The following is a 23,055-nucleotide window of genomic DNA, read 5'->3' as shown; positions in this document are numbered from 1 at the left end:
TGTGACAAACATGTTATGTGTGTGCTTTATGTGTATGTGAGTGACATGCTTTGACTACTAGTGTATGACCATGGGACTTTAAGTGCCTAAACTCAATTAAAGACTTAAACATGGTTTGAACCATTAACAAACTGATTAATCCGATTAGTAGACTGTTAATTAAACTCGTCGTGATGACTCGAGCAAAAGGACTGGACTGTCGCTTAAAACAACAGGACTGTCGCTACGGTTTAGAGCCTGTCGCCAGACGACAAAATTGTCGCCAGGCGACAGACGCTAAACTGCAGCGCCACAGTCCAAATTCCTGCGCCATTGCTGGAACATTAATCTGGACTGTTTCCAGCAATTTTACTCTAAATGGACATGCCTAAAGTCGTACTAGGTCGAATCGATTAAAATATTAGCCTTTAATTAATTCAAAATTAATTAATTAATTAATTAGACAAAGTCCTTTTAGTCATTATTCAATTTATTTAGTCTTTAACACAAGTCAAACAAACGGTTAGCACATATAATAAATACAAGCAAGGGTGCACAAGTAGCTCACATAGTCACAAGATGAGTTTGCAACCTAACCATGGCTCTAGTTCTCTAAAGTTCGAGGATATGGGTTAAGTCAAAAAGGTCCATGGTTAAGAATCCATATGCATTGCACACAAGCCTACCGGGAGGGTTGGAGCGAATGGACAGGATTCCGCGAGTGCGAGATGAACTCGGACTCGACTCCATGGTTTGGTGGATTCATAAACATTACACGTACCCAAATCTGAACTTTGCACATGATCGTGGGATATTCCATTGGGCAGGTGAAGCAGGAACCCCCAGAGGGTTATTTCCATATGTAGAACACATATGGGTTCAGAAAAGTGAGAAAATGACTCAATCAATAAGCAAAATCGAGCCAACAACACTAGAAAAGGTCAAAGCAAGAAGACAGACCCCTGGCTCGGTATTGGAAGAACTTGGCGCCAGACTACAGGGACTGTCGCCGCAAAAAAGCTTCTGTCGCCAGGCGACAGAAACTTTTTACGGGCGACAAGCCCTGTTTTCTAGACGCTAGTTCCTACATGCCTTGGCAAGTTTCTGTGTCCTTCGAATTTTCCAGATTTCGCATCATCTTTTCGATTCTAGTCATGAAAGATATTTCCCAAATTTCCTACGTGTGAAATTCCTATGGATTGACTCATGGGGTACTCCCATGAGGACCTTTTAATGCATATGACAATAATGTTAATCAAATCACGCACATGAAATACTTAGAATTTTTCAAAAGTCTCATCCGCTCATTCTAAATAATTGCCAAAATTAAATAAATTTCAGGAATATAAATAGAAATCCTCCCCAGTGGAGTCGCCAAAAACTGTAGGGAATATTTCAAGCATTATGATAACCCCAAACTTGAACCCCACTGTGATCATACACTAAAGTACGGTGGCGTTCCAAAGGGAAAGACAAAGAGCAAAAAGAGTCGCCAACAAGTTTTAGGAACTTGTAAACCCAAAAGACAATCCAAAAGGACCATCAACTACTCCATAAGGTCTTGAACCAAACAGGGTCCGGGGATGAAGGTACGAATCCAATCTACAAAAGAAAGGACCCGCCCTATAAAATAGGCCTCTACTTTGTTCTGCTCGTATTCATGCGCGCTTTTCGAATAACATACAAACATTATATTGAACCTACCCTGTTTATCTATGTTGGTTGAAATTAATGCACAAATAAAACTATTATTGGCGATCACTTGAATTAAAATCACATTAGCCTAAACCAAATTAATAATTATCTTATTAAGCGTGATTCCAAGTACAAATTCCCTTTAAACCTGCATAAAAGGCGTGATCAAGCAACAACGATAATATCAAGCAACATAATAATAAAGAAATAAACAATGATGATAATAACATGATAAGGCATAATAAAGCTTGATAATAATAGCAAGATCCTAGGCATGATACTAACAAGATTAATAACAAATCCTAGCATGTCACTAAGCAATAAAGATCAAAGCGTTAAACCTAACATGGTACCAACATGATATTAGAAAGGATAAAGCAACCTAAACATGATACTAGAAAACAATAAATAACATCCTAACATGATACTAGGAATATAAAACATTAATAAGCATGCTTTCTACATTGAAAGAGAGTAATAAGATTACATACTTTGAAGCCTCGTACCTCTTTCTAATAACAAAATACACAAGTTAGTAAACTTCAATGAAAATAATAAAGAATAATTAAAGAATTAAATTGAAATCAAATTAAATAAAGTTTTGACTAGTTTTGGACCAAACCCTCAGAAATTATCAAACTTGCACGTCTAGGGCGAAGGCAACTTCGAACTTGGCTAAGAGACTCTAAGTCTTGTGAATGCGAAATATTGTGTTTTGTAAAAAGGTAGTTGGTTTAGAAATAGAGAGAGAAAAAGAAAGAGAATTGAGAATATTGTTTCTAGATGAAGATGATGGCAGATGATTGTGAATGATGATGGCAGATGATTTTGAAAACAGAGATTCGGACGCTATTTATAATGAAAATAATCCGGAAAAACATAGAATTTGATAAGGAATAAAACTCCACGCTGTCGCCAGGAATTGACTCTGTCGCGCGGCGACAGACTTGTCGTTTGGCGACAGCCTGTATTAGCGCGTTTTTCTTCACGCGGAATCCGATTTTTAATCAACTTGATCTACGGAATCCGTACAGAAGATAAAATATATTTTTAAGATAATAAAACCATATTTTATTCTAAATAAAAATCTTTTAAAAATAATTAATTATTAAATCTAACAATATTAGAATTAAAAGGAACTTTCTAGAAACTTCTAGAAAACTATAATTAATCCTAATAGTTTTAGGAATAACAATTAATATTGGGCCCTCCTCTAGATCATTGGGCCGTATTAAAATAAATAACCGGGCCCAGTTTAGTATTTTGGCCATAACTTCCTCAATATTCATCGGAATCGGGCTTATAATATCGTTGGAAAGGTCTCTTCGAGCCCCATCCATCTACACCATTATTGGACCCTTATCACGGACCAAAATAAACTGAAATGGACGTTTTCAAATAAATAAAGTCATTTTCAAAAACAGAGAGAGAAGAATTTAATTAAAACTAAACCGCAACACTTGACTTTCGAACCACTTTCGCCTAATTCGATAATAACACAACGTGCAAGGCATTCATCACTGGGTTTGGTTTTGGGGAGACACAAATGGGTGTCTACATTAAGTAATCTCTACATTTGGAAATTGATGTGACCATTATTTTTTCTCCACTGACATAATTAGTGTTTTACGTACATCACTAATCCATTTTTCCAAAGGGAATGGGAAGTATCCTAAATTAATAAATAAATGTATAATGTTTGCTAGCTACCATTTGTTTACTTTAAACTTTAATTTCGTGAGCTATTTTATGTTTTTTAGGTTTCAGTCGTCACCACTAGAAAAAGGGTATATAAAATATAAGTCTACTTTTCATGATCAATTAATTAACCATCTAATTAACTATTTTGTATAATTTTATGATAAATCAGTTGATGACAATATCTAAATGCAACAAGCTGATAATGAGCAATGCCTTTACGTGTAAGCGTTTAAGATGTAGCGTCATAAGAAGACTTTAGATCGATGAGATGGTGATAGTTTGACTTATGAAATGATACAATAATTTAACACATTTTTATCAATGTATAATTCTGTCAAATGTTAAATTAAGTTATCAGTTAATTCCATTTTAATATATTAGGTTTAATTTGAGAATTGATTGGGAGTTAAGATAGTCATCAATTTTGTTCCAATTCGTTAGTCATCATTTATACCAATGTCGATTCATACATCCTACACATCTTTTTTTCCCCATACATCTGAAGTCTAACAGAGTTGCTAAATTCCTCTCAAATTCCGAACCCATTATAGTTATCTCCAAATTTTATAGTGATTAACACTAAATAAAATTTTAATTACAATCACCATACCTTCAAATACACATTGTCCTAGTATCAAAAATAATCTAAAGGGAAAAAAAAAATTAATAATAATTGAAATCTCAACACATTGAAGAGCTTAACATAAGCAAAATGACAATTCTTAAATAAAACAAACAAACAAGTGAAACAACATTGAAATATTGAAGCTTAATTTACTAAACTACCCTCAATAAGTATATCAATTTGGGTGGTCAATAATACACAATAACTCATCCAAAAGTTCACAAACTTGTAAAAAAATAATGTCCAAAGATGATTACATCCACTTCATCTAATCTTCATACACTACTCAAAAATCCTCAAACCTCATGGCTCAATTGGGAAACTTATACGGTGTCACAGAAAGTTTACCAGCAGCAATTCCTAAGGTTCCCTACATTTTAAGGGCACCTACTAAAAAATCATGTAACATAATTTGCCATGCCAAAAAGTTAGAGGATTTTCATCAAAATACTTCAAGAAGGTTTGTTATTAGCATTGCTTCTATTGCTCTTCTTTCACAACTTGGTTCTAATAATGCTTCTTTGGCTGAGGAGGAAAATAAGTTGTGGCTTGATTACCCTTACCCTCTTCCTGGATTACGTCCAGCCGAAAATAGTAAGTATTGGCCGTTTTTAAGATTGTTCTGTTTCTAGATTGTGTATATTTAGGGACGTGTAGAAGTATTCTGATAAATTTTAAAATAAAGATATTCAAGATTGGATTATATATTTATCAAATTTCGATGATTGGCTATGACTTACTTAGCCCCATATAAGCTATGTACAAATGTAAAGAATTTGAAATTAAGCTAAGACATAATCCAAGATAATGTTTTATAAGAACTAAGCATTTTGTTTAAGAAGCAGAATCATGATCTTCTGAGACAACAACTAGTTAGTACCTAATCAAAAGTATATAAAATTATGACTAGTTGATTACTTGGTTAAATTAAAAATTGACATCAAATAGACTCAGAAATTCAAACAATTCAGCTAAGAATCATAAATCAATAATTATATGATGTAATGAGTTCAAGCTGTATATGATAGTGACAAAGAAAACAAATGTCAATTTAAGCCAATTTCAAGCAAGTTCATTGCAGCTTGTATTTTATCAATGTCGATGCAGATGTAGCTAGTGAAGTTTTTCCAGTTGTATGAAAAAATAGATTTAAAACTCGTTCAAATTTTTCTTTATTTAATGAATTAATAATCACATATACTATTTTAACATATTTGGTGAAAATTGTCACATCTTCTTAATAGTTTGGGCTTTAGACTTTCCTAAATGTCACTTTGTGATGAGCCTATAGTATAACGGACTAAACTTTGAGAGGGGTTGTGACAATGTAATAGATATGCCCCGTCTTCTTTACACAAAAGAATAGTCTTATTTATCGGGTTTAATTAAAACCAACTTGGCTGTGCATCATTGCAGAAATTGCCAATGAGGAAACAGGAACAAGATCATTTCTGAAGCAGAACCTCTACATGGCTAACATTGGAACAAAAGGAAGTGCATACAGGCTTGGAAAATATGCCTTTGATCTCATGGCTTTGGGAGATTTAATAGGCCAAGATACTTTGAACTACGTCCGAAAGTACCTCCGTCTTAAGGGCACTTTCATGTACTATGATTTCGACAAGGTCATCTCTGCTGCACCCGTCGAAGATAAACAGCCTCTTACAGATCTTGCCAACCGACTCTTCAACAATTTCGAAAAGGTAATTATCCAACCAAACAGAATCATACCTCAACTGTCAATTTTATTCTAAGACATACAGATTTATGATTCATCAATATGTTGGCAGATTCAAGAAGCCATAAAGCTGAAGGACCTTGCTCGAACACAATCTTGTTACGACGACACAACAGTCATCCTGCAAGAGGTGATGGATAGATTTGCATAACTCAACTCTGCAGATACTTTTCTTCGTTCCATTCTTCTTCGTCCTGTTATTGTACAATGTACAAGTAATTTCCAAGAAATGAACAGAACAAAGATACAAGTACTAATTAAGATAGAGATCATTGAAATATTTATCCGTGGTTCGAGTAAAATTACAAGAACACATTCACATAAGTATTAAAATTATAAATACACATGAGGAGAAAAAATAAACATCAACCTCAGTGTAACGTTTAAAATGATGATTAATACATCCAACAGCGCAGAAGCCCCAATTTCAGAAATTACATATTCAACATTTCCATTTATACTAACTACTATACAAAATCATTTCTCACCTACGTTAGAATTATCGATTGATGTTTCTTTCCTTGTTCTTCCCTGCTCTTCTAGTCTTTATTTTACGCTTCAGAGGGTGAAGATTAGCAACGAAAAATACAAAATGCACAACCTGCTGTATCACAGGAACAAAGCTGATCTTGATCAGAAGATTAGCCATAGCTCAGACGAGAATCTGAGGGTCGCATATTGGTTTGTCGCCGGGGAATTCCAATCTCACAAGCATTAACTCGGGCTGCAAATCGGAGTGAACACAATGACTCTCCCAACGAGGAGTTTTCAGGAGAGATGTTCACAAACATCAAGGTCTTCGAGTCCCCACCAAGGCAAGGCTATTCCACAATTGAGAAAATAATCATCAGTACAACATTCATTGAATTTATATTAGACTAATAATATTCAGTCATCATACTCATTACTGAAGAAATATTTTTCCAAACACCTTATTCGTAAAAATTTATAAACCTAAGTAACATCTTTGAATCCCAAATACATTCACCATTACATACAGATTGCCGTTATTACTACCTCTATTCCAAAATGATTAAGCTAAAGGAATGCACACATACTGAGATGTTATTCCTTGTCACATTCTGGCGTTAAATCTAGCCAACAATATTGCATCGATAAATCCTTCCAAATAGTTATTGCATCGATATGTCCTTTCAAAAAATTATTGCATCGATATATTATACTATTAGTGTTTTAAGTGACAGATGATAGGGATCACATACCTGTAGGAGATAAGTCAGTTTAGAGTTTCTAAATGGCACATGATCTTCCCTTTTCGCCAAAGCAAATATGACATCGCTTAGAGAGGATAAGCTTTTATTAATGGCCTGTTAAATAGATAATAAAACCATAATGTTAATCCAATGTCAAGGAGGAATCAATAACTTCACATTCCAGATTAGAAAGTAAAGCAATACCTGAGTTTCCTTCAATCGATCTCCAGTGGACCCACTCTTCGAAAGGCGCTCACTTCCGGCAAGGTCAATCAAGTTAAGTACACCTTGTACTTGTTGCTCAGTGCTCTAAGGAAATTAAGAAAGTGCATAATTAATAAAGACCTTAATCAGTAAATCTGCTAAACACTTCCAACAATATGATAAAATTTGAGCTATTGCCAAATCTTAAATACCTCATTGACACCAGATATTCGTAACGTGAAAACAAAGTGACTACGTGATGATTGTTCATTCATCAGCGTCTTGCCCACTGACCTGCAAGAAACCGCATACAATATAGTAAGAAAGAAATGCTTATGATAAAATATTTTTGCACTTTTTTAGCATCATAAAAGATAGTTACCTGCTTTGGGCAGCCTTATCCAACAAATATGCGACTTCTTTAGAGCTTCGAACATCAACTAGGGTAAGATCAGAGACGTGTGTGTTGCCATTTGCATCATGTTTGATAGTGTATTGTTTTCCAGGAGTGCCATTATCAAATGAATTTGATTTATGTGGAGACAACAAATCACGGATGGTTTCGTTATAGATTTCCAACATGGACACCTACAATGAGAAGAGTAATATAATGAGTACATCTTGGTGATCCAGAAATGACAGTACTTCACCTTTATGCCTACTTTGTGGAAAAAAAAATGATGTCAAGCATAGATGTAGCAGAGAGATTCATTATTCACCTGCAAATCATACTTCCAGCCTTGCGCTTTCAATGACTGTCTTGTCTCAAATATCTGCTCTAACGACCGAGGAATCAATCCCTTTTTGTCTGGGTTTCCTGGATTACCCATCATAGTAAACGTTTTGCCAGAGCCCGTTTGACCGTAGGCAAAAATGCAGACCTGAATTAGAAGCAATAAAAGGTTATCACAAGTATATATAGTACAGTACTATTTAACAAGTTTCCAAGATCACAAATTGAAGAAACATGAAAGAAGCCATCCCAAAAGAAAGCCACTTTTCAGTATTTATAAGCTTTACTTTGCACTTGTTAATACTACTGTTAAGTGGTTATGACACAATTAACTAAAGGATTCTAAAGCGAAACAAGATTGGCGTTGTGGAGATAAAAAATTCCTGAAAGGATAGTGGTGGAATTTCTATTTAATCCCTTAAAAAAGACCACCAAATTATTGTGGACAAATATTTGAGGACAAAAAAAGTACCAAGAATATTTATCTTAGCGAAGGAAGACTTTGAATATCAAAAATATCATACCAAAATATCATAGGTATACGAAAATTTCAATAAATTCACCTTATAGCCATCAAGTGCACTCTGAACAAGCTGTGAGATCTCCACAAATACATCTTGTTGAGAAGCATCAGGGACAAATACCTTGTCAAACATGAAGGAATGCTTTTGCCCTGCGCACAAAAGTGAAAACAAGAAGCACAAATGATTCAGGATCTAGTCTAGATACCAAAGAAAAACAATCAGACCATAAAAGAACACTTTGTAGATAATTCTTCAATATACCATTTTGCAACAAGTCAACTCCCCGTCCCAAGGCTTCCGTAGCTGTGGGGAAACCAATGACTTTAGTATCAGTATTAGAACCTTCATCAGGTAATAAAGGCCTTACTCGGCAAAAAACACGAATGTTCCCTTTGAGTTCCTGTAAACAAAAATGATATAAGTGATCCTGCATTTTTACAATGGCAGCAAAATTGTTCATGAAATGGGATGTACCAATATAGTATTGTGCAACTTTTTACGCAATTTCTCTCCCTCGACAAGTTTCACCTCCGCATCCTCCAATCGATTCCTCAAATCACAAATAATCAAGTTTTGCTCTTCGTATTGCTTTCTTGTCTCCGTGGCAGACAGGTCACTCATCTGAAGCCACAAAAAAAGTATTTATTCAGTAAAAATAATTTTGACAGTTGAAAGTTGCCTGAACAATCTAAAGACTTTTAAGACTCAACAAATTTGGACCCACAAATCATTGCCTTTCCAATTGGTTTACCTCCTTCACCCTCTCAAAAGACCAGCATAAATTTAACAGGAGAGAATACAAAAATTTTCCATAAGGAGTAACCGAGTAAGGATAGAGTACATAGATATAATGATAACATTAAGTCAGACTACTGCGAGCAGTGCCACATGATCCACTTGTTTTATCAAGAGTAGTGCCATATCATTCAATTGTATTATCAAGAGCAGATTACAGTAAAACTGGACAAAGAGAAAAGAACGATTAATCACCTGCAATTTTTTGTGCGCAGCTGCTAACTGATCTTGTAAGGTTCTGACTAGGTCATTCTGCGTCGAACACTTGGCCTGCTAGGAAACATTAGTATAAAAGTGTGAGAACTCAGAGAAGGGGATGCATATTACAAGTGGCCAACTGCCAAAGTGTTAGCATGATAGACCTCTAATTCATTGGATTTCTCTGTGAGGCTACCCAGCTCGGAAACAGATCTGCCAGTGAAGTCTTTGTACTTGTTTAGTTCATCTGTCAAAGTCTGTACTTGTGATAATTGGCGATCACGATCATCTCTAGCCTGTTGTAGCTCTGTCCTTAGACATCCCACCTCATTGATTAAAGCCTCTTTTTGCTTGACAGCCTCTTCTTGATATACCTATTAACATGATCCATGCAAGGGCAAATGAGTCACCTCTACAATATGACATTACATCAAGACTCCGTGAGCTTTAGGAGACATGCGCTGATACACACATTAATAGTGGCTCTACATGACTTCTTGAAACATAGAGGAACAAACAATCTTACAATTTCTTCCTATGGACAGGTTTACCATCAGAATGCTTGCCATCTACACTCAATCACTCAGTGTTGAAGAGACAACCAAATGTGTATCTTTAAAATAAGTCAGCAAAACATAACAGTCTCCCACCCATAGCTCACCACGTCAATTACACGCACTGTTTAAGTTATTTAATATTTAAAAATAAAAATAGAACATGAAAATAGAGAAATTTTGATCAAATTGTAAGATATCTTTGACCATGAATAGGTACTATCTATTAGCATTGTAATAAAATCAGACCCTTAAGCTATGACTAATATGAGTCAATGACAAAAGAAATCCATGAAGGCTAACATTGGCACAGTTTAAATGAAACCGAAGAGGCGAAGATAACTGCCAGACTGTACTGATGCAGCTTACAGCTGGCAACAACCAATCATAAGAAATATTCAGGTAATGATCTAAGAATGTAAGGCCAAATCTACTTATAAAAATTATAATTAGGTTATAAAAAAAATTCAGGTAATGATCTAAGAAGTTAAGACCAAATCTACCAATCATAAGACAATTCAGTGAGTCCCTTAATGCTAAAGCCCTCAAACAAGTCATGCATTTGACAAATAATTTAATGAGGTATACCATTGATTAAATCATGTTCCCAGCAAAATATTGAAATTCTAAAGATAAAGCTTCAAGAATATAATGAGAATGTCATCTTCAGTCTAAGAGTTTAGTATGCAAAAGAAAGCAGTATTCTGGCATTATACTTGCCTTAGAGGAGACAAAAAAATGGGGACATTGTTATATCAAAGGAACATAGGGGCCATTATGAAGGTAAGCCAGAGCTCCAATTGAAAATAGATCAATGACTGAAGTCTAGTAAATTATAATACCATAATTTCTATAGCTTCGATATGGACAAAGCACAATGTTATCTGATCTTATAATTTAATAAGTAGCCGAAAATTGTATCTTTACTCACCTTGGATGAAGTCAACTGCTCCTGTAATGAGCTATACTGTCCCCTCAATGTGCTGAGGGTTTCGGCTACAGCAGCTTTCTCACTCTCAACACGTTTCAAGGTCTCATTGGCCGTAGAAAGTTCCGTTTGAAGCTTGCTGTTATACTGCTGCAAACTAGTATTGTATTCCTGTAATCTCTTGTACATGTCGTTGAGTGAAGCTATCTGCACATAACATACAGAAGCAGAAAAACAACCATCTTGTTTCAGTTGACTATCAAAAAAAAAGAAATAGCAGCACAATGAGTCACCCATTTGTCAGCTTACCTTTTGATTGGAAGTTTGCTGTTCTTGACGAACTTTTTCAAGGTCTTCGGACAAACAAGTTTGCAATCTTTCCGCAGCAATCCTAGCCTCTTTATCCCTTGACAAGTCATCCATCAACGCCTAATCATGGTGATCAACTTTAATACAATCGCAAAGAAAAGCAACGTTATTTGACATCTGCTAATTTGATTTTGGGCTCACCATCTTATCTGATTCCTCTTTTGCACATTTATCCTGCAACAAATTGTAGTTCTTTCTCAACTCCATGATAATTGCATTCAACTCTTCCTCCTTGTTTTGCATCAGCATCTCTAAAATGGTAAAACATCCAATTCTTATCAGATAATTTGTTCGCCTTCCAAAATCTATACCAAACCCCACAATTTAATACAATGTCTAATCAATCATACCCATCTCTGAGCATTTTATCTCAGCTGATTGCAGCATTTCCCGGAGATTATCTTGCTCTAAGAGATACCCTCCTTCAACCTCTTGGAACCATCTGATACAAAGCCGAAGTCTTTTTATGTAATCCAGCATTTGTTCACATCTCTCCTAAAGTAATCCAATTTCGCCAAAAATATATTAGAATATAATTCATTAAGAACACGACTACACGAAAATGATTAACAAAACCAAACAAAAAAAAAAAATTCCTTATACAAAAAAATCTTTAAAAATACATTGCCTCAGCCCCATAAATTCCAGATTTCATATAAATATTCAAATCTGAAAAACAACCCAAAAGCTTGTTTCCTTTTTTTTTAACCATAGCCAAAAGATTACTGTACTTAAATTACATAACACAGGTAAGATATATAACCCTAAGAAACACAGAAAAACAGAAATAAATTCAACAAATCCATTTGAAAATTTAAATTTGGGTGAACCCCACAAGCTTGTAATTTCTTTTCTTACCTCAACCATTAACTGTAAATCTAAGGTACATAAATTAATTTCATATTATAATTTTATAAAAAAAGTCTAAAACATAGGAAAACCTCATAAATCCTAGCAAATTTTTTAGAAATTTGAAATTGAGTGAACCCCACATACCTTGTTCCTCCTTTGCAAACCTTAACCAAACACTTAATTGCAATACAGTGATTACACAGATAAACTAAATCAAAACACAAAACACTTGAAAAACTAATCAATAAATCCCAATTTCTTCAACTTTTTAAATACTACAGTACCTTATAATTGAACTTGTTCTTGGTTCTCATCCTCTCATTCAACAAGACCTCAACATCTTCCTTGTTGAAATCAAGGGCACCAACATCCGAACCGGAATTGCTGCCGGGAGCACTCGGCGGGGCGCTAACCGCAAACGATTCCCGGCGGCCATTAGAAAACGATTGCCGGGGCCGAATGGTGCCATTTGATCTAGGTCCAACCATACTATCTCTTCTCTTCTGCTCCAAACTCTCAATCCCAACACCGTTAAACTGATTCTGAAGTTTCATCATCATATACTATCTACCACCTATACATTTCTACACAAAAACTCTAAATCATTATAAAATTGCATAAATTGTTGCTTTCAGTTTAATTAAATAATATAAGACAACCCATTATCAATATTTTAGCCAAAGTTTTGAAATTTTCAATTTTTCAGTTAATTTAAACACAAAAGATTGTAACTTTACCATAGATTGAACCCCATTATCTATAATTTAGCCATTATTTTGAATAATTCAATTTTTTGAATATTTAAAACACACAAAATTAAATTAGAAACAATTACTTTAATAATATAGATTTAAGTATTTAACCCCTCAACGACAATTGATAATGAACTATTTTTAAATTAAGAATAAACCTAGTCTCATTTTCATTATAATTAATTCAGTTGAATGTTTCATATATTTTAAACAAACAGTAAAACAAAAACCCAGTAAAATGCAATGAAATTTACATAAAATGAGCTCAAAAAAAAACAGAAAATGGGACACATTAATATTCATAAACCATGATAATAATTACTAGGAATTTCCAAAATAAGTAAAAGATTAAAACTTAAAAATAAATAAACAAAAATTGAACTTACAAAGATAAGGGTTTGAGTCAGGGAAAAATGGGATTTGCAGAGGAAGCCAAGAAGAAGAAGAAGAAGTAGTAGAGAGAGAAAGACAGAGTGAAGTTTGAACTTTTAGGAGGAGAGAGAAACTAAAAATTAAATTTTTAGAAACTAAAATTAAATTAATTTTTTGAAAAAATAAAAAATAGTGATTTTACTATTTTTATGTTGGTGTGGGTCAAAGATTGTAATCAAAGCAATCATGTGAATCGCAACCGTTGCTTGCTTATGTGAGCAGTAAACTACGAGAGTGATCATCTCATCCTAAATTTTTTAAATTAAAAAATTGATAAACATTTGTATTTTTGTACTATTTTATTATTTTTTTATACTATTTTATTGTTTTTATATACTATTTCCGTACTCAAGTCTTGTTCTATCCTCCTTTTTCAAATTCACTCCACATTAATGATTAGCTAAAAAATTCACTCCACGTATTAGATTTGTTTTGTGTAATTAGAAATAATAGATGGAGTAATGAACCATTTTGAAAAAAATGGATGTGAGAGGTGTCATTATGGGGCTCGTGTCAAGGTTGTGTGCTCTGGGTTTGGCTAGGTTAAATAATGGTTGAGTACACTCGCTACATGTCGTGTTGAAATTTTAAAAGGGTGACATCTTAATTATCAAAAGAGTAAGGGTGGGAAATTGAGCACAAGCACATTCCAAGATCAGTGTTGATGTGTTATGTTGTAAAGTGTCGTGTTGTGCTTCAATGTATAAACCAAATTTCACTTATTTGATTGTATTGTGTCGCTTTAGGTCATATCATCATATCGTGTCGAGTTTTGTGTTACTCTATTCTCCGAAAAAATGCGACATAGACTAACAAATGTAGCACGTTATGTCTTGTTTACCCCTATGTCCATGTTATGTCGTGCTTTTTGATATTATGTCGTGTTACGTGTGTCATGGAACGAGTCAGCCAGTGATATTTTTACCGCAATTTAGTTGTCTCAAATCATACATAGTAGTAGTAGAGCTTATGATGCACAAGAGCATTACTTTTGTAGCAAAATGACATAAATATCCCTCACATAGATCGAACTTATCTTAAGTCAAACAAGCTTGAATTAATTATAAGGTGCATATACCCTAGGTAAAACTTACATGAACAATTTTTACTAAATACAATTTTTAAAAAACTCCTAGAAATAATAAGTGTTAAAATACAACTTTAATAAAATTGATAAAGATTTATTAAGGTGAGATATTAGTACTTAGGGTCTGTTCAGTTCAGCTTAAGTTCAGTTCAGTCCATCTTCAATCAGTTCAGTTCAGTTCAACTCTGATTAGTTCAGTTCAGTTTAGCTTTTAATTTCCTTCTCTCATAAAATATTCATTTGAGCTCAGTTCAGTTCAGTTTAGTTCAGTTCAACTTCAATCAGTTTAGTTCAATTCAGTTCAGTTCAGCTCCAATCAATTTAGTTCAGTTTAATTCAATAAATGTGAACAAAACCTGGAGTGTTAGTCAATTTTCCAATTTTACAGGGGGTGATTTATGTGATAAATTTGAGGTAGGATATTTTATGCGGTATGAGCAATTGTGCAGTCTATTTTGGCTATTTGCTTGGATTCGATCAAATTATTTGTTGCCTATAATAACCCTGTTAATTCAAACAGTTTCCCACATCGCCCCACTGATCAGAAGAATGTCATTAAATAAATCCTCAATTTCATAATATACTATTGTTATTTAATTTTGCAATTTAAAATTATTTAATTTAAAATGCAATATAGTGTATGTATACAAATTAAAAGTGCTAATCCGTATTCAATTGTACTTTCAAATACTCCTTAGTGCTTACAAACGACAGTTCAGTTTAGCTCCTAATTTCCTTCTCTCATAAAATATTTATTTAAATTATATTCAATTCAGTTCAGCTTAGTTAAGTAAATGTGAACATGCCATTAGTATATATAGCTCTTCCACCAAGGTTAGGATGCCTTGAGGAAAAACACCAATACAAACACGTTCAAGACTACTTCTCATTTCCCACCTAGCTATTGTATGAGGAACGGTCTTACAAGCCCGTCTAACATGTGAAACTACAAAGAAACTGAATAAAAAGCTTTTCCCACATCCTCAAGACCTCAACAATCAAGAAAAAGGGATCACTTAGTCGGTTCTTTTCTTGTTTATATATTAACAAAGTTTAATATATTATACTCTACTAGTTCGGATGTACCTATGTGACTAAACATGAGATATTGAGGTTGAAGGTTCATATTCTAAAATGTATATTGTGCATCCTATAGTACTTTGTAAAAAGCAAAACTATATTTTCACTTTCTAGAATTTGATAAAATTATTGAGAAATGTTTGCCAATTTCAAAGGCTTACATTTGAAATATAATAGATGCAATAATAACTTTAGAACATGACCTAAGTTGGGTTATACTATTAGAAGGAAGTAGAACACTTCAACAAAAACTATTATAATACTTTTGACTCTTCATTTCAATAAAGATTGGTTGATATTTTGACATTCCTTTGTTTTTTATAAAAAAAATTATTATTTTTTTCTTTCAATAAAAAAAATTATTATTTTTTGTTTCATAATCCCCTTGCCGTTTTTTTTTTAAATTTTAATTTTAATTTTTTTTTTTTTATTATTAATTTTTTTTTTTAATTACTACTTGTATTATTTTGTTTCATTCCCTTTGAGCATAACCACCAAAGGTAGATAGGCGGTTGCTACTTGCCTTTCCGATTATGAACCTAATAAATTTATTATCCTAATCTAATCATGAACCTAGACTTCACATTTTACTAATTGCATTAGGTTAATTAGCTACGTTATGGGTCACGGACATGAGTGTTTGAATTCTATGTATCTAATTCTTTTTGCCATATTCCTATTAAGGACCACATTGACCAAGTTGGTTTAGCATCTCATCCTAGGATTTGGCATTTTTTATTTTTATGACATTTATAATTTTTTTTTTTATCTAACTTTTTACTCGTAATTTATTTGCTAGTTATTTAAGAATTTTAAGCTAGCTATAAATGCAATAAAATGTGTCGTCTCACATACAATATTGTCTTGTTAACCTATGTGATTAACAATAGAATAAAAACTTTCATGGTCAATGACGATTTGATTAAAGTTTGATTGTATTAATTCAATGATATATATTTGACAAAACCATAATCTTTAAAACTATGTCATCTTCACCTAAAGATAAAATAATACGGAGTAATAATCAGATTTAGGTGCAACTAAGTTTTATTAATACTCCGTATATAAACAACTTTGATATGGGGGAAATATGTAAAATTTTGTTATATATAGCCTGTAAAATTGAACAATAGTTTCCTTTTTAAAAACACAAATCTAGTAAATATATGAATATTAAAATCGGTTGTAATAATCAATGTAATCGGTAAAAATAATTACAATTCGTGAAAAAACTTACAAAGAGCGAGAAAATAGAATTTCTAAGCAAGCACGCACCTAATTAAATCAATCAAACTGTGTAATCAAACTGTTGACATCCTAAATTCTGGAACCCCTTGCTTATTTTGATTAATTGAACATTAAGCAACATAATGCTATCAACAAATTAATGTTGTACTTTCTTCATATATAAAACTCATGATGTTGATACTATTTGGTCACCACAAACTGAAATTCTCTGGTCAAATCGATCTTACCATGATGACTTTTCTAATATCTAAGAATAAATTATTCATACTAACCATGTTTAGGAGTATAATCTTATATGAAATCCAAGATATTATACTAGTTTAAGCAATAATTATACTAGTTTAATCAATAATTAGTAATAATATAATAGAATGTTTAGTCCTCTTGGCAAGTATAGCGTTATCCAAAGAACAATCAAGTTGTATAAATGAAGGAATTAAGAAATGAGTAGCGAACGTGTGCTTCAAAATGCCAAGCAATCTGATTCAACGTGGTTGCATTGTTGGCTCTGATGGAGACTAAAACATGATGGAAGGTCCGACCATGAAGGCATGGACTTGCCCCCTTTTATGTCTTTGTTGGAGCCAACTATATATGTCACTTGGAATCTATTAGAGACTATGTCACACTACAACTAATAATAAGAAACTAGTTGTTGAGCCCGGGCGATGCCCCGGGTTATTACAAAGGGTTGATCATTAATATACATTGTAATTTATAACTCAAGTTTTTTGTAATTAAATTTATTGTTCATATTGAATTGTCATTTGTTAAATAATAATATTTTGCATTCAAAGAAATACATAAAAAATAACTTAGTTTGGTGGTAAAACACTTACTTTTATATTTAGAGGTTGTGTGTTCAAATCTTGTGGAGAGCATTATTTTTTATTATAAGTGCATGACATGATGTAATGATTAGTTTACGTGACACGTGGACGTTCTAAGGAACACCTTGTGCATGACATGGCGTAATGATTAGTTGAGTTGGTGACGTGGCATAATGAGGGGAGTCTACGTAACACATGGACGTTCTTATAAACGCCTTTTAATATATTAGTATAGATTGTAACGGTTTGTTTTGTACAGCCACAAAGGGCGGGGGTGAGAATCGATCCCAAGATCTCCTGGAAACGGAAGGGATGCTCTAACCACTTGAGTTATCCCTCACTCTCCACATACAACATATTTTGTTGCATTCAAACAGTATTAGCAGTCAATTATTTGTAAAATTGATTTTTATGTGATATAAGATGACTGAAACATTTGTGTGTCGTACAAATTTTGCATACAAATTTATGCTAAAAATTATGAATTTTGCTCGGTCACTCAAAACAAGTTCTCTATATGAATTAAGTATTTATGCTAAAAATTATGAATTATGAATTAAGTATTATTTACTTAATTTTAGTATTTTTGGAAAAAAAAAAATTAATATGAAATAAGATATATATCAAAAACTAGTAGAATTTGAAGCGGCAAATACAAGGTGGGTGGGCCGTGTATGGGACACAGGGTCACCCAGAAATCCACATCCGTCCTACTACCTATGACAAGTACGGAGTACGTACAATTTTTATCCCCATCTTCACCTCCATGTTATCGCCTTACCAAATTTTTACCCATCCCCACCTAAATGGGGTGCGTCATGCGTAGATACATACGAAGCAAGTTTCTACTAAAACTCGCCCCATTAACGTCTTATCTTAAGGGCTCTAATATATAATAACACGGCCAGATAGTCTTACACTACACAAGACCTAGATTATATCATTTTATCACTATTGGTATCCAAAGTAATTATGTCTAGCATAAGATCAAGAGGAAGATTTATGAAAAGTTAAGCCGACAAGATCTACCAAGGTCTTAGGCATCAAAGTTAGTACACTACCACTTTTAATTTACAACTCCAAACACCCAAAATTAATTATTGAAAGTATGTAATAATATATCTTAATCTTTGATTATAAGAAATCTTTTACAGCACTTTCTCCTTTGATCCTGTAAGCCTCTATTTGGTAAGGCTAACAAACATGTGAACTATTTAAGCATCCACTTTTAATTTTGCTCAAAATTAGAAAGTTGGTACTTCAATTCGTCATTTGGTGCTTTGTTGCATTCTTGCCACTAATTTATCAATCTTTTCTCTTTTCCTTTATTGTGTAGCTTCTTCTTCACCTTTCTCTCTCCTTATTTATGCCAAACGTGTTGCAGTGAATCATTGTTATAAAAAGGGTATCAAAGGCATATGATTAATTGAGTTGTTTTCCATGTACTCCTTGCTTACTACTCCCTTTCCCCTGAATTAGTCACACCACTTTGATTAGCCTATGATTTTAGGCAGTAACGTTTTTACCATATAATATTTCAGCAACTTTTGTGTGTGGCTAGCTAACACACGAGTAATCCTTGACCGATCGGATGATCCCTGACCAATCGAATAACCCATGATCAACCCCTGATTTACCAAGTAATTCCTGACCGAGTGAGTAACCCCTGAATGACCGAGTACGTAACCTCTGACTGAGTAACCCCGACCATTCTTTTAAACAAAAAAATGTGGCTGGGCACACGGTGTGACTAGCCACATATGAAATTTTTTGATAATATCTAATTTGTAGTAAAAGTTGTATCATAACCTTGAATTTTGTACTATGTAAGTCATTTGAATTGAGTAATCTATATCTTAATATCTTATCATCATTGCTAATTTTATCCAAGTACCTTCTTTACCTAATGAAAAATCCTAAATAAATTTTCTTAAGGTTCACATCAATGCATTCACATTCAAACCAACCTTTTTGGGAGTCGTTTTGACGTTAACATCTTGTCTGTCTTAGGTATTGAGGGGCCAATTCAATTAAAAGATCTAAACTTAGGTTTCTGCTAGTTCAATGTCACATTGATTGACCACCTTTTGGAGTTATGCTTAATTGCATACTGGTAATACGTAACGTGCCACCACATTATGGAACAAGAGGTGCATGTACGTACCTTAGATGGAGATTGCGATGTATAACGACAAGAATCCTGTAGATAAAGATTGCAATGTACTTCATATTACGACTATAATCCCTTTCTCGATCGCCCAATTACCTATATATTAGTATATATATTTTGCCTTTGTTCTGTATAAAGATGGCATTGGATTGAGTTGAGATAAGACAAGGTATAACTTGCCACTTAAAAAAAATATGGCACACATGAGAATGTAGTATGAACCAAACAACCCAATATTGTGCGTGTCGAGTTATGGACTACATTTTTTTTTTCTTAGTAAAAGCACATCTTAACATGACAAAATACGCTGTTGGACCATGCAGTTCATGCTTTGATTATCCTTTAAGAAGACATTATACGTAGTTAGTGAGTTGGGCCATGGACTAGCCCACAATTATCATTTATCTTAGTCTGAATTACTTTACGAATAAAACCTATTGAGATTAATTGTATATATATTGGTATAATTCATTACAATTTATCTCCACCAACATTTTAACCATGCAATGCACCCAATTTATTTTGATCCGCATACAATATTTTTGACACTAACGAAATTTAAAGATCATGTTAGCAAAACTTAGTTCAGTTTCTAATTTAGATTTCAAGTCGGGTTATTTTTGACAAAAGCTCAGCCTGGAGCACAAGCTAAGCAAACCGTAAAAACTAAAAAGGACTATAAATATACGTACCAAGCTCTTGTATTGTAGCTGTCAAGTATTGTAGGAAGTTGAAGCCGGCCATAGACCTAGTCATAGTCATGGTTGGTTGACCATTCCAAACCATTTCTTTCTTAATTTCACACTTTAATATATACTCTTATTTATTCATTGGACTTAGGAAGTTACTTAAATATTCAAATACACAATATAAAACAAGTCTTATCCTAAAGTTTTTTTTAATCATCTCTTGGTTTTGTAACCACAAGAATAAAACAAAATTAGATTCTCTAGTATATGGAGTTAGTTACATAATGCACTCTTTATTATTTTTTCTCTAATTAAAACATTATTGTAAAGATGATTATATGCACTTTTGGGCTGTTTTAGTGCTATTTGGAGCAATATACAAGTTACAATTTGTATGTATGTAATGATTATTCCAGCTGAAAAAATGATGATTTGCACCTTTTGTTTTATTAGAAATTGAATTAATATATTTAATGTTAGTTGACAATTAATATTTCCAATTAATTAGATGATGATGAATTAAAATATTGGCTTTCTCTTTCTCTTGTTCTAAAGTCTAAGCAAAAATCAATCTCATTTTTCTTGGTTGTTTGCTTAATTAGTGTTTAAACAAAGCCCATAAGAGGTTGATGGAGATGATTACCAACACAAGGGTTTGCTTAAAGTTGGCCCAAAGTTGAATTGAAGTATTTTTTTTTATGTAAGCATAGTTTAACAACAACCCAAGAATACACCTACTCAAAAGTAAAATTAACGGAACTTAATTATGTGTGTTGCTAATTGAATTGTGGAGGTTTGATCCACATGTACTCTACCACACTTCTTGATCACTTTGTGAAGCTTGCAATGTTATGCATGAATTACATCTTTAAACTCGACACAAGTACACAACTACTAAAAAATGTACAATTTAAAAAAGAGTCGGCTAACAAGAGTTGAGGGGTACATATGATAATATGAACATGTCTAAACTATAATAATGATCGTTTTACATGCATAACACGCTCATGAACAAAGTGAAGATCGATATCGTGATACATTTATTATTGATGATAAAGTTGAGTTTGTATATCTAGTTACAAAGTGGTTGTCACAACTCACAAACAAACAAAGCTTGAATGGATAATGAATCACGGATCTGAGTTCGACAAGAAGGATCCCACCCAAAACATATACTACCTCCGGATTTTATTACTCGCAACAAAGGGGTATTATTTGTGAGATATAAAATATTCTTTTGTTGCAAGTAACAAGAACCGGAGGTAGTACAAGTATATCAACATAAAATGAAAAAATAATTGAAAAGAAGCAAAAAAATGGAGATGCGGGGTATCGATCCCCGTACCTCTCGCATGCTAAGCGAGCGCTCTACCATCTGAGCTACATCCCCAGTTGATAAATTACCTTTTTTAGTGGTATTTATTTTCTACAACTCTTCTTTTTGACCCAGTAATTAAATGGTAATATATATTTTTTGAATTAAAATGGTAATATATATTTTTTGAATTAAAATGGTAATACATTTTGTTCGTATACTAAGGGTCTGTTCACATTTACTTAATTTCAGTTCATTTTAGTTCAGCTTAATCAATTCAGTTCAGTTCAGCTCCTAATTTCCCTAGCTCTAATCAGTTCAGTTCAGCTCTAATCAGTTCAGCTCCAATCAGTTCAGTTCAGTTCAGCTCAGTTCAGTAAATGTGAACAGGCCCTAGTGGTGGGCATGGGCCGTGCCGGGCCTACCGTGGGCCGTGCCTAGGCGGGCCATGAACAGTGTCGTGCCGGGCCGTGCCGGCCCACGCTGGAGGCGGGCCGTGCCGTGCCGTGCCGGCCTTCAAGCTTCCCCTGTCCACAGCACGGCACGACCCACCGTGCCGGTCGTGCCGTGCCGGGCCGCCCGTCGTGCCGGCCACCGTGCCGGCCCACGGCTTACCCTTTTTTCTTTTTCTTTTTTAAAAAAAACAATTAAAAAAAACTTTAAAAAAACTTGAATTTTTTTTATGAAAGAAAAAATTGAATTGAATAATTATACAATTTAATATTTGAATTTAATAATTATTAAATTTTTTATGGAGTTAAGTTATATTAAATATTGTTTAAATTATATTAATATTTATTGTTCATTCATAATTTACTATATATCATAATTTAGTATAAGAGAATAAGAGATTAAGAAATATTAAGAGATTATAATTTATAAATTATAATATATGAGAATAAGAGAGTAAGAGAATGAGATGAGAAGATGAGTTGTGGAAAGAATTGGAAGTTGAGGGTGGTATTTATAGGTGAAAATAGAGCCGTTTATAGCCGTTGGAGTGAAATAGAGCTGCTGCCAACTAGCCGTTACCCACGGGCCGTGCTGCGGGCCGTGCCTCGGGCCGTGCCGGCGGGCCATTTCACGGGCTCGTGCCGGGCCGTGCCATTTTTTGTTTTTTTTTAACGCAGCCCGCACGAGGCACGAGGGGCGTGCCGTCGTGCCGTGCCGGGCCACTCAGCGGGCCGTGCCGTGCCGGGCCATCCTCGGGCCGTGCCCGGGCCGCCCGCGTGCTGACCCGGCCCATGCCCAGCTCTAACAGGCCCTAAATACTGATTATTTTCACAAATTTTTATATGTGATTGGTCACATCGTGTGACCAAACATAATGAGGGTTATTTCGT

General features: G+C 33.9%; 2 protein-coding genes and 1 non-coding gene across 4 annotated transcripts; 1 reads left to right on the top strand and 2 right to left on the bottom strand.

Moving 5' to 3' along the window:
* Positions 1-4,212: 4,212 nt before the first annotated feature.
* Positions 4,213-6,018, top strand: LOC145604560 (photosynthetic NDH subunit of lumenal location 3, chloroplastic-like). Its single transcript, XM_081660448.1, has 3 exons — positions 4,213-4,594; positions 5,417-5,703; positions 5,791-6,018. Exons 1-3 carry the CDS (start codon positions 4,306-4,308, stop codon positions 5,887-5,889), a joined length of 675 nt encoding a protein of 224 aa, XP_081516574.1. The 5' UTR covers positions 4,213-4,305; the 3' UTR covers positions 5,890-6,018.
* LOC145604558 (kinesin-like protein KIN-14N) lies at positions 6,006-13,400 on the bottom strand. 2 transcript variants are annotated; one of them, XM_081660446.1, is made up of 17 exons: positions 13,248-13,400; positions 12,394-12,693; positions 11,608-11,752; positions 11,399-11,508; positions 11,198-11,317; positions 10,892-11,095; positions 9,571-9,780; positions 9,404-9,481; positions 8,888-9,034; positions 8,675-8,813; positions 8,453-8,562; positions 7,876-8,037; positions 7,539-7,744; positions 7,369-7,450; positions 7,157-7,261; positions 6,962-7,066; positions 6,006-6,559 (listed from the first exon to the last, which is right to left on the bottom strand). In XM_081660446.1, the coding sequence occupies exons 2-17, from the start codon at positions 12,667-12,669 to the stop codon at positions 6,380-6,382; spliced, it is 2,379 nt and encodes a 792-aa protein (XP_081516572.1). In that variant the 5' UTR covers positions 12,670-12,693; positions 13,248-13,400; the 3' UTR covers positions 6,006-6,379. The 2 variants fall into 2 exon arrangements, with proteins under 2 accessions (XP_081516572.1, XP_081516573.1); XM_081660447.1 differs by having other exon boundaries at positions 9,404-9,478.
* An 8,314-nt stretch (positions 13,401-21,714) lies between these two features.
* Positions 21,715-21,787, bottom strand: TRNAA-AGC (transfer RNA alanine (anticodon AGC)). The gene has a single exon. It is a non-coding gene; the product is annotated as a tRNA-Ala (tRNA).
* Positions 21,788-23,055: the final 1,268 nt, after the last annotated feature.

Source organism: Chenopodium album, chromosome 22 (assembly GCF_948465745.1).
Source record: "Chenopodium album chromosome 22, dcCheAlbu1.1, whole genome shotgun sequence".
Taxonomy (NCBI): domain Eukaryota; kingdom Viridiplantae; phylum Streptophyta; class Magnoliopsida; order Caryophyllales; family Amaranthaceae; genus Chenopodium; species Chenopodium album.
Note: the sequence above shows the minus strand (reverse complement) of the source record. Positions and strands in the feature narration are given on the sequence as shown.

Excerpts from the sequence above, each read along its gene's own strand:
- LOC145604558 (XM_081660446.1), bottom strand. The coding sequence starts at position 12,669 with ATGATGATGAAACTTCAGAATCAGTTTAACGGTGTTGGGATTGAGAGT. Across the intron at positions 11,096-11,197 it reads AGCAAACTTCCAATCAAAAG|ATAGCTTCACTCAACGACAT; the intron begins GTAAGCTGACAA and ends TGTTATGTGCAG. Across the intron at positions 7,451-7,538 it reads GATAAGGCTGCCCAAAGCAG|GTCAGTGGGCAAGACGCTGA; the intron begins GTAACTATCTTT and ends GGTTTCTTGCAG.
- LOC145604560 (XM_081660448.1), top strand. The coding sequence starts at position 4,306 with ATGGCTCAATTGGGAAACTTATACGGTGTCACAGAAAGTTTACCAGCA. Across the intron at positions 4,595-5,416 it reads ATTACGTCCAGCCGAAAATA|AAATTGCCAATGAGGAAACA; the intron begins GTAAGTATTGGC and ends GCATCATTGCAG. Across the intron at positions 5,704-5,790 it reads TCTTCAACAATTTCGAAAAG|ATTCAAGAAGCCATAAAGCT; the intron begins GTAATTATCCAA and ends ATATGTTGGCAG.